Source organism: Patagioenas fasciata, chromosome 12 (genome assembly GCF_037038585.1).
Source record: "Patagioenas fasciata isolate bPatFas1 chromosome 12, bPatFas1.hap1, whole genome shotgun sequence".
Lineage (NCBI taxonomy): Eukaryota > Metazoa > Chordata > Aves > Columbiformes > Columbidae > Patagioenas > Patagioenas fasciata.
In genome coordinates, this window is record NC_092531.1 from 4,614,888 (window position 1) to 4,628,416 (window position 13,529).

Genomic DNA, 13,529 nt, shown 5'->3' on the forward strand with positions numbered 1-13,529 from the left:
GGATTCAGGAGTAGGAGAGCTAACTATTCCTGCTTAGCACAGGGATGAGGGAAATTCCTTATGGAAATAAGAAATAACAAAAATTGTTCTAACAATTAATGAAACTAACCTAGACAAGAGTTCAGCAGTATTAGCTATTTAAGAAGGCTTCCAGATGGTGTTAACTGAAGAGCACCTTATGGTGTTAAAATTATCTTGCTGTGTGTTCTTTCCTGCTCTTCTTCAGCCCATTGCTGGCTCACCTAGTACCTGAAAGAGCAAACAATATCTATTTAAAATGATTATTCGCATTTAATGCAGTGGTGTTGAGTTTCTGTTAATCTGGAATGAGTTGGACAATTTTTTTTTGTCATTTTGGTTACTTGATGTTCAGAATTCTCCCTCCTCCTTTTTTCCACCCCTCTTTTCACATTTGTTGGCTTTTGGAATTCTCTCTTTATAGTTCTTGCTGATCTGGATATTTACCAGACTTTGTGCTCTGCCACTTGAAATAACCAGCAGAAGATTTCTGATAGAACCCGAGATGCTCTGGACTAGCCTGATACAAAGGCAATTTGGGGGTGAGACGCGATTTGGGGGTTACATTAACTTAGCCAGTGGAAACAGGAAGAGCTGAACTGACGTAGTTCCTTGTGGGGTTACAGAAAGATGCAAAGCCAACTGGCCACTCCTTGAACTTGCCTCCTGTGTTTCCAGGGACTGAATAATGTTTCCTATCTCAGAAGAGAAACAGCTTGATACTCATGATTGTATTGAAGGCGATGCTTTTTGCCAGCAGGACTCTCAAACCCAAAACAGCCATGAACAGCATATTCGCTTTCTCCATTTTGGCATCTGCTTTAAAAAGAAGGGGGAAGAGAGTGTGGACTTGATATTATCCCTAGCCCCACTCCCACCCCGCAAAAAAGAAGGAAAACCCACACATCATAGGTGGATAAGGGAAGCAGGAACAAAGGAAAAGGTGACAGAGGAATGTATCAAGGGCAGGGAAGAGAGATGTCTGCCCAGTGTGCAATTTACTTCCCATCGCTGTTTCATCCCATGGAAATTTGATTGCTATTTAGTCTGTTAACCTGAAACAGCAGTTTATTTCTCAATAATTACTTCCAATTCTGACATTTCTGCACCAGAGAAAGCAATTTTTCCTGTTTTGATATTGAATCCACAAAAAGTGCAACTTATTGCTTAATAAGTATCTTCAATTCAGATATTTCTGTATGAAAGACAATGCATTTTCATGCATTGTTACTGAATTCCCAATAAAGCGACCATATGCTATTGTTCCTTCAGGCAACTCACCTTTTGTAGAGGCACCTGTAATGCTGCAAGCATTAACTGTTTCAAATTCTTCAGTTTTCTCTTCTGTTGAATGAGAGACACTATAGATTGTATACAAACAATATAAAACAGAAATCACAAAACATAGCTGTATCTCTTTTCCCAGCAGCAGATAAATAGTACCATAGAATTAGAAGGCAGGGCATTAATTCTGAGATTAATTAGCAGAGAAACATTAGCTTTCTACATGTAATTGCAGAAAAAAACCAACCAAATAGACAAGCAAACAAAAGCAAAACAAACAAAAGCAAAACAAACAAACAAAACAACACCAAAAAACACCCCAAAACCAACAACCATACAAATCAGGATTCTTGAGTTTTATTTTCTGTCTTCTTTGAAATGAACTTTACCATAGAAAAAGAAAAATCTAAAAATCGATCAAAAAAAAAAAAAAAGATTTTTTGCAAAAAAAGTCACATCATTTTTTTTTTTTTGGGTTTTTGTAAGAGTTATTTCAAGCTTTCTTCCAGCAGGCATGTATATTCATGTCCCTTGAATTATTTTGCCTTAGATAAAGGTAGACTCACAAATATTAGAGGGGTTTTTTTTTGAGGGGGGAGCGTGTGTTTCAGAGTTTTTGTTTGCTTATTTGTTTTCTTTTATGAGAAGAAAACTCCAGTTGCTTAAATAGTTGAATTAATTCCATATATGCTAGGTGTTTTTGAACATCTCATCTTCATCTAACTAGGCACCTACATATCTTTCTGATTGCAGTTACTTGTTCCTGCTAGGTTCTCAAAGGGAAAAAAAATAATCTTGGAAGATGCATCTCCCAGAATCACGTTGCATTTGGACCACAACACTGTACCTGGCACAATTATGCTGTCTGTATTCTTGTTCCCCGTGTGCATAACCTTGCACGTCACCTCTGCACCTGGTTCCACTCCAACTATCTTCATGGTACTATACATCCCCTCAGATGTGACAAGAGGTGCCTTCAGATCATATACAATGTCACTCTTGGGCACATCAAGGCTGATGTTCTTGGGATAGAAAGTCCTTGCCAAACAAGCCACGTTCAGTTTGTCATATTGTTTGGCTTCCTTTGATTTAAGCACAATGACTTCTGGGGCAGATTCTTCTTGACTCTCTGAAAAAGAAACATCCTTTGGGGATAACTTAATTTTCTGCATACTTTTATAAGAGTTGAATCATTTATAGTTCAGATATAGCACAGCCACCTCTGCCCCCCTGACAGCTGAGTGTCTGAGTGTTTCTGTCTTCCTCCTGTTTCCCATAGCAGATCAAAGACAGAAAGTGACTGTATGGGTAGGATTTTAATTGGATTTTCTAATCCCTTGGGCTCCTAATGTTGTTTTTACCAGAACTCATATGTGTGTATATATATATGCATATTTTATATATATATAAAATGAATTCCTTTAGCAAGGGAGCTTGAAATGAGAAAGGGAACTTTTAAGAATACAACACAAATGATCATATTGATTTTGACTTCATAACAATTGAGATATTAAGAAGAACATTTACTCCAAGGATGGCCTTATAGACTTGCTGAATGATCCTTTTTTCTTTATTACCCCAAAATCCTTTACCTGGTGAGGCTAAAAGGCTGAATCATCGCACACAGGGAAAGAACAGTTTGTCACTTCACTGTACAATGCTATTCTAATGAGAGGGATTACTTGCAGGTAGAAACGTTCAGTTCCAAGGAGGTTTTCTTTCCAAATTCCATTCTTTGAAGGTTTCTGTAATATTTCTATGTGGAGCTTGACCAAGGCATATAAACTTAACAAGTGAATAATGCTATGTGAGCTCTGGAGAGGTTTCCAAGTCATGAGACCATCTCACTGCATGATGCCAAGCCATCCTAAAGAACAACACTGGGGTCTCCAACAGAGTAGTTTAGTGCCATTCCAAATACACCATTTATTTTGTCTTTTCTCTGGGTGTCCCTTCTGAAAGAAACAGAACTCTTGTAGTTCCTTAGGATGTCTTTGTACTGTGGGATGTGACAGGGGAGCAGTTATATTTGTATTGCACATAAAAAGCAGTTAATATATTTATGCGAACCCTTGTACTTCATTTTCCTTTTAATCTTACAAAATGACAAAATTGGCTATGTATCCATTCTCTTGTGTATCTTGACTTCCTCCAGTGAGAAGTATACGGGGAATAAACTAAGTAATTCCTTAGCTAATCTCTTACTGAATTCTCAGGCAGAGATGTCTCAAAAACTGTGTGATGATTAAAGGATGTTTTCTATATATTTTTTGTCTGGAGATTCTCAGGAGGCCCAGCTCCTGTAGCGTTCTTAGATGTTTTAAGCTCTTTTGAATATCTTCCACAGAAATTGAGGGGGGGGAGGGGAGGGGAAAGCACTAAGAAAGTCAGGATGCCAACATCCTAGAAACATGGAAAATCTCTTCTGGTGTCCAGAGGAGCCAATGGTTTCTAAAGCCTACTGTTTGGGGAAATGCTTTTTTCCCTCACTCCTGAAGAACAGGAGTTATGACACAGAACTAAATGATATAAAATTAATACTGATACGAATTATCAGCAGAAATTTCTCATTATGCTGTCATATCACAGGATCCCTTTGCCCACCCCTGTACAAACTTGAGAAATAAATTACTAGTAAAACAAGTGTAACTTACTTGGCTCAACTGAAAAAGTGATCCCGGTTCCAAACACAAGTTTGTCTGTTGCCACACTGTTTTCGCATAGTCAAATAAACCCACTCTCCACACCACACTCTAAAGGTGTATAAAATCAGGGTGTAAAATGCCACTGGTTTCCACGAAAGATGGGTACATGGACTGCTGTCGAAGTGCTCCAAAGTCACCGTTGTTTCCAAAACTGTGCAGAGAGAAAACAAAAATTTCGTCGTAGACCAATTTCAAACAACTTGATCCAGGTCAAAGCTTTTAAAACACTTTTCCCTTCTATTAGCTCAGTAAGCAATATAATTCCAGAATAAATGCTCATAAGAATTCTGCAGTTCCCATCTTCAAAATATTCCCTTTTTCCTTTCTTCCTCAAAATGCATTGTTCTTTTAGCAGTCTCGGGTTTTTGTATGACACCTCACAGCGTTTGTGTCACCGTGCTACTCCAAGTTCTCAACACAGTGATACACTTCCTTACAAAAAGTGCCTCTTCCTTCCCTTTTACTATACAGTATTTCATATGAGACAGGTAGTCATATACCATACACACCACATGGAGAAATCACTTTAAAAGAAGGACCTGAAGCTGGGCCAGAAGAGGGGGTTTGAACCTGCTTGGGACCTGTAGGGTTATAACAAATTATAATGTTGCTCCGGGAAGGCTCAGATTTTAGTCTAATGTAAAAGCAAAAATTAAGTTGAAGTATTATTCTACAGCAATTAGCAAAACTCTTCAGAGTTGCAGAAGTGTTCTTTTTTTTTTTTTCTCTCTTTTTTTGGGATGGGGGTGGTGTTTGTTTTTTGGTTGGTTGATTTGGTTGGTTTTTTTTGTCACTTTGAACTGTATTTCGTTGCACAGGAAGAAGAGGAATATACTCAGTTTGGGGTTTAGCATTGTTATCTTTCTGGACTGGCCAGTGCTGAGGGTTGTTTGGTGCCTTGAGAAGTCTGTATCATGCTCTTGGTATCTTTAAAAGTAAAAAAAACCCCAAATTATTATTCTTCATTAGGTAGAGATAAGTTGTTCCATGGGAGGAGTCATTAAATACGGATTTTGCTCCATATCATGCAAAACGGATTGATCAAATCCTGCATGATGGACAAATTCTGCAACCTTAGTGCCACCTGCACCCAAAGACCTGTGTGGAGCATAATATGCAGGTGAAGATAAATCTTGTTTGAATACATTTCTCATATGTAGGCTGGACAGCAAAGCAGCTGCCGCTTCAGTGATCACTCTGGAAGCAGAGCTGTAGTGGCTGTTGCCTGATGATTATTCAAGATGCTTGTCACGGAGGCACCCCGAGGCTAATTTAAGGGACAACAGGGTCCAAAACAACTTTAATTAAACCGGTGAGAAACAAGGTTTTAGCACTCCAAAAGTGACTTAAATATAGGTTCAGGTATCAGTTGAGGAAAATTATTAAGGGGCAGCAACTAATACAACAGGAGGTCCACAGTGTGCATGCACGTGGCTTCACCCAAAACAATGCCGGAACCACCTCTCAGTCCCAGAGGAATACACACTTGCCTGAACACAATGCGGGATTATTCTTAAAGAGATACAGGTAAAGAGTATGCTCGCAATTCCGTGAGGGTAAATTTATAATACACTCGCAATTCTACGAGGGTTAATTTACTTACACATGCGAATGTGCACGGAATAATACACGTGCTTATGTGGAAGCATGGAAGGAAAATACACTCGCGATTGTGCGAGGATAAATTTATAATACACTCGCAATTGTGTGAGGAAATAATTTAAAGTACGCGTGCAAATGTGCACGGAATAAAGTTACATTCGCGATTGTGCGAGGAAATAATTTTATACGTGCTTGTATTAAGCACAGGAAGTTACACGTGCATATGTGCACGGAAAGGATAAATATACACGCAATCCTGCAAGAAGTTTTACTCACGCACGTGGCGGCAAGGCAAACGGAGTCTCCATCCCGGGGAGGGGGGCTCTCGGCGGCAGCATCTTCAGCTCGCAGCTCCGAGAGACCGGCGACAATGAGCTCAGTCTCGACGAGAGAGTCCCGTTTTTATACTGGCTGATCAGACCTGACTGTAGGCATTCTAGAAGCTTCTCTGCACCCCCACACCGTGTGGGGTGCCCCTGAAGCCTCCAAACATCCCCTACACTGGTCACAGGTGCCCAGCGGCTCACTGGTGCCTCGGCAATCCCTTCTCCTAATAGCCCTGGCCAGGGTGCTCTGGGCCAAACAAAAGAAGCTGTTAGCGTCAAGTAGCAGAGAGAGGGAGATGTGCCTACTCCCTCCATACTGAAGGAAGTGGGGGGGAGAGAGGGGGGTTTGCATTCTGCCACAATGCTATTAATACAAAACATAACCTTGCAATGCAAGGATGTAAACACAGCCACATGATGCAATTACCTTTGATTGAAACATTAATCACTTCATATTTGCACCAGAGTAAGAGTATGAGTACTTCCCCACCCCCACCCCATGGACAGTGTTTAAACAGAACAATCCTTGAAAATGGTCCTGCCCTGGTACTCCTGCCGTGAGGTAGTAACTCCAAGATGACCTCATGTTAAGAGTTTTATAGGGAAAAAACAAGATTTGGGTACAGACCGGTGCAGGTGGTGTACAAAGGAAATATGATTTAATACTGCTCTCTAACTGCTGTCAAACTGGAAGAGGACAGGAAGGAAGGGAAATTTATTAACATCCTGAAAAAAAAAGAAAATAATTACATGTACAGGAAGATGATAAGGCAATTGTGAGTTATTATAGGACTGATCTACTCAAGTGAAAGAGGCAGCGAGGGAAAACGGTGCAAAACTGTTAGTCCAATCATGTACCAAAGTGGTACTGAGAGTTGGCAGTGAGAGTCAACAAACATACACAAAAAAGGGGGTAAGAGGGGGTGATGCAAAGAGACCATGACTGTAAATGGCCCAGGTGTGGATGGGCCCTGCTCTCTTCCCTGAAGCTATTGCTTGCCTGCGTGATTTCATGCAAGCTCCAAGGTCTCCTTAGAGTTTAGCAGCAATAGAGACTCTGCAGCTCCCATCTCCCACAGAAATCCATGAAGGGGTTGGAGAACAAACGCATTAACACAGATTTCCTAGGAGAGTGAGGTAAATTAACTTTGGAAGGGAGAACCACCCTGCAGGATGACCTGGATAGGCTGGAAGAGTGGGTTGACAAGAGCCTTATGAAGTTCTACAAGGACAAGTGTAAGGTCTTGTACCTGGGAAAACATAATCCTGAAGTGTAGCACAGCCTGGGATCTACCCAGCTCTGTGGAGAGGGACCTGGGGGTCCTGGTGGACAACACACTTAATGTGAGTGACCAGGGTGCTGCTGCTGAAGCAAAGAAGGTCAACAGGATGCTGGGCTGCATTAGCAAGGGCATCATCATCAGAGACAAAGAAGACATTATCCCTTTCTGCTCAGTTCTTGTCAGGCTGCATCTGGAATACTCTGTTCAGTTTTGGTCCCTACTCTACAAAAAAGATGTGGACTGGCTGGAGAGAGTACAGAGAAGAGCCACAAAGGTCATCAAAGGACTGAGAAGCTGCCATATGAGGAAAGGCCAAGAGAACTGGGTTTGTTCAGCCTTGAGAAAAGAAGGCTTAGGGGAGACCTCATCACCATGTTCCAGTATTTAAAGGATGGCTATGAAGAAGATGAAGACTCCCTTTTTACAAGAAGTCACATGGAAAAGAAGAGGGGTATTAGCTACAAATTACTCCATGGGAGATTCTGATGGGACACAAAGGAAATTTTTCATTATGAACTATCAGCCATTGGAATAATCTCCCCAGGGAAGTAGTGTATTCCCCAACACTGGACGCTTTTAAGATTCAGCTGTACAGAGTGCTGGGCCATCTTGTCTGTACTTTGCTTTTGCCAAGAAAGGTTGGACCAGATGATCTTTTTGGTTCCTTCTGACCTGGTATTCTATGAAATTGGTATTGTCAGAAATTCAGAAAGCATTCCTTGAGGAGAAAATGAGTGGGAAAAAACTGCAGGTGTTATGGGCAAAGACAAGAAAATAGTGATCTGGGCCATAGAAAAAAAGATTAATCATACCATTCGGGAGGGAATTAATGCATGATCTCTTAAATCATTGGAGGAGAAACAGACATAGAAAAGGGATGAAACTGGGAGAATTTTAATACTAGATTGAAATGATGGATAGAGAGGCATTGCTTGTTGCAAGTAGAGATAGAGGGTCCCATTTAAATGTTGATGCTCAGTAGTAGAGTGTAGAGTCATGATCTCTGTGGGTGGTCAGGGAAAACTGGAGATGTCTTCCACCCACATGGTATTAGCGGGTTCTCACCTAGCTTCCAGAAGCTGCATTTGAGGCAGTTATCTGAATGTTGTAGAGAGAGTCATGCCACAAGTGCAATTTTATCTGTCTAAAATACCTTCTTATAACCACTTGTTTCTCTGTAATTAATGCAAGGGGACAAAATGAGTAACCTAGATGGAAACTTCTAAACTCTGGCAGGTAAAAACTGATCTGCTGAACTGGTGTTGATAATTATATGTTCAAAATCAAATGGTCTTGAACTCAACATCCAAATTTGAGTGCAAGAAAAAATGGCATAGCATACAGTGATTGTCCCATAGCTTGAATCATGATCAGCATCAAATGTGTTCTTCAAGATGCAGTTGTATGTGGGAAGATGTTGTAAGGAAGTGGAGTATGTTGCACCTTCAGACTTTTCAGGAAATCAGTTTGTGTTGGGTGGTTCAGTCCCCTTCAACCACCGTGTTACCTAGCCCACACCGTGGTAAATAGTCGTACAAAAACACCTGTGTTTTCATTTCAGTGTCAGGTGACACCCCTTCTTTAATGTCTTTTGGATGCTGCATTTTGTTTTCCTCTGCTCTTTTATTGCTGGATAATCAAACCACACAGCAATTGCCATAAATTAAAAATAGCATTGCCAGCATCACTTTTTATGGTAGATTAAGGTAATAACACAATCGTCATACTGAAACATTGCCGATATTTGGTGACACTGAATATGGATTGATTTGGATTGCAAGAGTCTTTTTAACTCAAACGGCTTGCTTTCAGATATTAGTAAATCTAGATATTTAAGGTAGACTCTTTTCTTAAGAATGGCAAGACCCAGATATTCAAATCACATTAACTGTGAGTTTAAATTTTTCTTACATACTAGGACTATCCTGGACCTACAATTATTTATATCTCTAATATTTTCATGCTCTAGCAGAATGAGTCTGTGATGCACAAATTCTTCAGAAGTTAATTTTGCTTGGTATCATTGCCTCTTTTTCTTTGTGGATCTGCTAAAATTGCAGCGGGTAAGTGGTGATGATGTTTGACCCAGAAACACAGAATCACAGAATGAATGAAAATGGAAAGGATGTTAGAAGATTGTCAAGTACAAACCCCCTGTTTGAAGAGGGTCAGCGAAAGCAGATCCATAAGGACCATGTCTATTTGAGTTTTGAATATGGAAACTCTACAGCCTCTCTGTACAATCTCTTCCAGTGTTCAGTCACTCTCACAGTGAAAAACCTTTTTTAAAGTAGAATTTCCTGAATTTCAACTTGTCCTGATTTCCTCTTGTCCTGTCCCTGGGTACCACTGAGAAGAATTTGGTGCAATCCTCTTTATTCCCCTCCATCAGGTATTTATATAGATAAGATCCCCCCTGAGCCACCTTTCCTCTCTGCTTAACAGTCCAGTTCTCTCAGCCTCTCCTCCTACGACATATGCTCCAGTTCCTTAATGATCTTTGTGGCACTTCTCTGGACTTTCCCCAGTATGTGCCTCCCTCTCTTGTATTGGGAAGCCTAGAACTGGACACAGCATTCCAATTGAGATCTTTCCAGTGTTGAGCAGAGAGGAAAGAATCACTTCCCTCAGCCTGCTGGAAACACTCTAATGCAGTCTAGGAAGATTTTGCCTTCTTTGCTACAGGGTCACTTTGTAGTCTGTCAGGTTCTCCAGGTCTTTCTGCCAAGTTGCTTTCCAGCTGGTTGGTCCTCAGCATGTATTGGTGCCTGAACTTACTCCCCTCTATGTGCAGGATTTTGCATTGCTCTTCACTGAACTGCAGGATATTCCAGTCTGCCTGGTTCTCCATCTTGTTGAGATTCTTCTGAATGCTAACACAACAGCTCCTCCCAGTTTTGTATCATCTGCAGGCTCACTGAGAGTGCACTCTACACTATCATTAAGTTTATTCATGAAGATACGAAAACACATCAGACCTGGTTTTGTTCCCTGAGATAGTAATGGCCTCCAGCTGGACTTTATGCTGCTGACCACAGCTTTTTGAGACCAGCAGTTCAAGCAGTTTTCAACCCGACTCATTGTCCATTCACCCAGCCCATATGTAACCAGTTTATCTATGAGAATATTATGAGAGATTGCACTGAAGGCTTTCCTAAGATCAGGGTAAACAATATCCACTGCTTTTCCCTTCTCCACCAAACCAGTCATCTCATTGCAGAAGGCTATCTCATACTGGTTAAACACAATTTCTTCTTCTTATATCTATGCTGGTTACTCCCAATCATCTCGTCCTTCATACACCTGAAATATTTCCCTCGGTCCTTTTTTCCATCATCTTCTCAGGGACTGAAGTGAGGCTGATCAGCCTGTCATTCCCCATATCCTCCTTCTTGAATATGAGTGACATTTACTTTTTCCAGTTCTCATGAACCTTTCCAGATCTCCATCACCTTGCAAAGACAATCAAGAGTGGCCTCACATGACATTACTTGGCTCCCTCAGCACTTGTGGGTCCATCTTTTCAGGTGAGAAAGACTTGTGTGTGTTCACTTCGTTCAAATGTTCTTTCAACCTGATCCTCATCAGCTGAAGAGGACTTTGGTCTTCCTTGCTCTGGACTTACCCACTGACTTCAGGGGCCTAGAATTCCTAAAGGTAAATCTTATTGATAAAGAATGCAACAAAGGTGGTACTGAGTACTTCAGCCTTTTCTGTGCCCATTGTTACCAAGTCCTGTTCCCATTCAGCAGCAGAACAATTTCGCCATGTCTTCCTCTTGGTGCTGACCTAGCTGTAGAAGCTTTTCTTGTTGCCTTGCGCAGATTCATCTCTAGGTGGGCTTTGGCTTTCCTGACCCCATGCCTGTGTGCTTTGAAGAGTCTCCATGTTCTTCACATGTCACCAAACTCTGCCTCCAGCACTTGCATATTTCATTTTTTATGTCTGAGTTTTGTCAGAAGCCCCTCATTGATTCATGTAGGCCTTCTGCCACCTTTGCTTGTCTTCCTGTACATGGGATAAACCCTGTACATGGGTTCTTGAGCTTGAAGGTGATGATTCTTGAAAATCAAACAGTTCCCCTGGACCTCTCTTCTCTTTGGGACAGTATCTCATGTTTTATTTGGCATAAATTTCAGGGTCTCACTAGCAAGGTGCTGCACAGGTGTCCTTGGCAGAAGGAAGCTATGTACTGCTCTCTGCCTGTCACAACTGGATCCAGCTGGCACTGAAACAGACAAAACCAACCCACTAGTGTCAAAGCTTCAGCCAGTCAGAGAAGCTTATGGCATCTCTGCTCAAGTATACTTAAGAGAGGTCACCAACTGCCAGGGGTAAAGGAAATAAAAAGGAGACTGTGATGAGTGCACCCTGAGTGAACAGTACTTTGGCTCAGGCATCACCGACAAGTGGACTTGACTTAAATCAGCCCTGCTGTGAAAACTGTGAGGACTGTGCTAGGTCATATCTTCTCAAGAACTAAGGAAACTAAACCCTGTCTTATCAGGAGGTAACGGTACCAAACTGACCTGTGACTAGACAAATCTGTAGCTGCTGTGGCTGCAATCCTGCACATACAGCAAAGTGGGATTTGACTATAATCATTTTGCGTTATAAATATCTGTAGTCGCCCAAGCCCATTGAGCTCTCCTGTATGGCTGCAGGCCGCACAGCGGTGACCTCCCCCTTGAGCAGGGGGTTTTGTTCAGCCTGGAGGCTGACAGGGGACCTTATTTATGCTTATAAATTATCTCAAGGGTGAGTGTCAAGAGGATGGGACCAGACTCCTCTCAGTGGTGCCCAATGACACGATGAGGGTCAACGGGCACAGACTGAAACACAGGAGGCTCCATCTAAACATGAGAAGAAATTTCTTTACTTTGAGGTGCCAGAGCCTGGCCCAGGCTGCCCAGAGAAGGTTGTGGAGTCTCCTTCTCTGGAGACATTCAAATCCACCTGGACACGTTCCTGTGCGATCTCCTCTAGGTGAACCTGTTTTAGCAGGTGGGTTGGACTAGATGATCCCCAGAGGTCCCTTCCAACCCAAACCATTCTCTGATTCTGTGACAAGAAGCAGTTGTCAGGAGTTGCCTCAAGGAAAATATGATCTGGCTATAAAAAAATTTCTTTATCATGGGAACAATTAAACATTGGAACATGTTGCCCAGGGAGGTGGTAGAGTTTTCCCTTGCTAGAAATATTCAAAGTTTTGCTTGACAAGACTGTGGACTATCTAATCTAAGGCTCTGCTTTTACCAGCAATTTGGATCTTTCCTGCCTGGATCTCCCTGTGGTTGAATGCTTTGGTGATTCTAAGAGTCTGGCTTTCTCCTGCGAGGAAAGATGCAGAAACACAGGCATCATCCCACAGCATTTCCAAATCACAAAACTCTCTCCAAAACCTAAGTCTGATTTTCAGGACTGATTCTGTTGTTTCAGTCCTTGAAAAATAGCATTAAAAAGGGAAGCAGAAAAGGTACTACTGGTCATCTATGCACTCAGCCAAACTGCTTCTCTTGGGTAAGTATTCCCACCACATCACAAGGATGCACCTACTGCATATATTTCTTTTTCTTCTAACCCTAATGTCTGAAATTTAACAGCAAAACTAATGTAGGCCTTAGGCTTTCTTCCAGAATTGGCCCTGGTTAGGGGGAAACGTTCCTTTCTTTCTAGCGTGAACCCTGTTTGCATCTCTGTCTTGGTGTTGCTACCACAGGGGAAGGTAGAGGTGACAGAAAGTGTGAGGAAGCACATCTCTAGTGAGAACTGTTTCTTGGACATGTCTCTAGGGATGCTGATCCAGTTTTGGAAGGATGAGATGTAGTCCTTCACATACCTAAAAAAGTTCCACCCCAAACTTTTTCATAGATTTTTCTTGTACTAGTGGCCATGGACTTTCTGCAGACACCTGTGAGGAAGAGGTTGCACAGGTATTCTAGGCCTCAGAACTATTAAGGCCTTTGATAGGAACCAGGCACGTGATGAAAACTGTTCAAGTGCAAAGGCATATTGTGAGCACAAAATGGGTTATTTTATTCCTCTGGTATGCAAGCTGTGTGTGTGCATGATGAGAAACTGATAGTGCTAAACTAAAATTAGGTAGGGAAGTCAGGACTAAAGTGAGATAATTCTGTCAAAAAAAGTGGATAACATCATAAATGAAATGCAACAGGCAGGTTCAGAAGGGAGTCTTGGGATGGAAAGCTTCCTTCATCTGTATAACAGTATCAGGAATACCATCTTGGTCCAAAATTGCTAGGTGATAGTGTCAGAAATATCAACTTCAGGTATGAAAGTAATAGAATTGG

At 41.6% G+C, this 13,529-nt stretch overlaps 1 gene segment (V, D, J or C); it reads right to left on the reverse strand.

The window, feature by feature from the left end:
• Positions 1 to 687: 687 nt before the first annotated feature.
• On the reverse strand, positions 688 to 4,400 carry LOC136113565 (T cell receptor delta constant-like). The segment is given in 4 exon segments: positions 688 to 837; positions 1,300 to 1,362; positions 2,150 to 2,431; positions 3,957 to 4,400. Coding segments are annotated over 3 exon segments (285 nt in total).
• Positions 4,401 to 13,529: the final 9,129 nt, after the last annotated feature.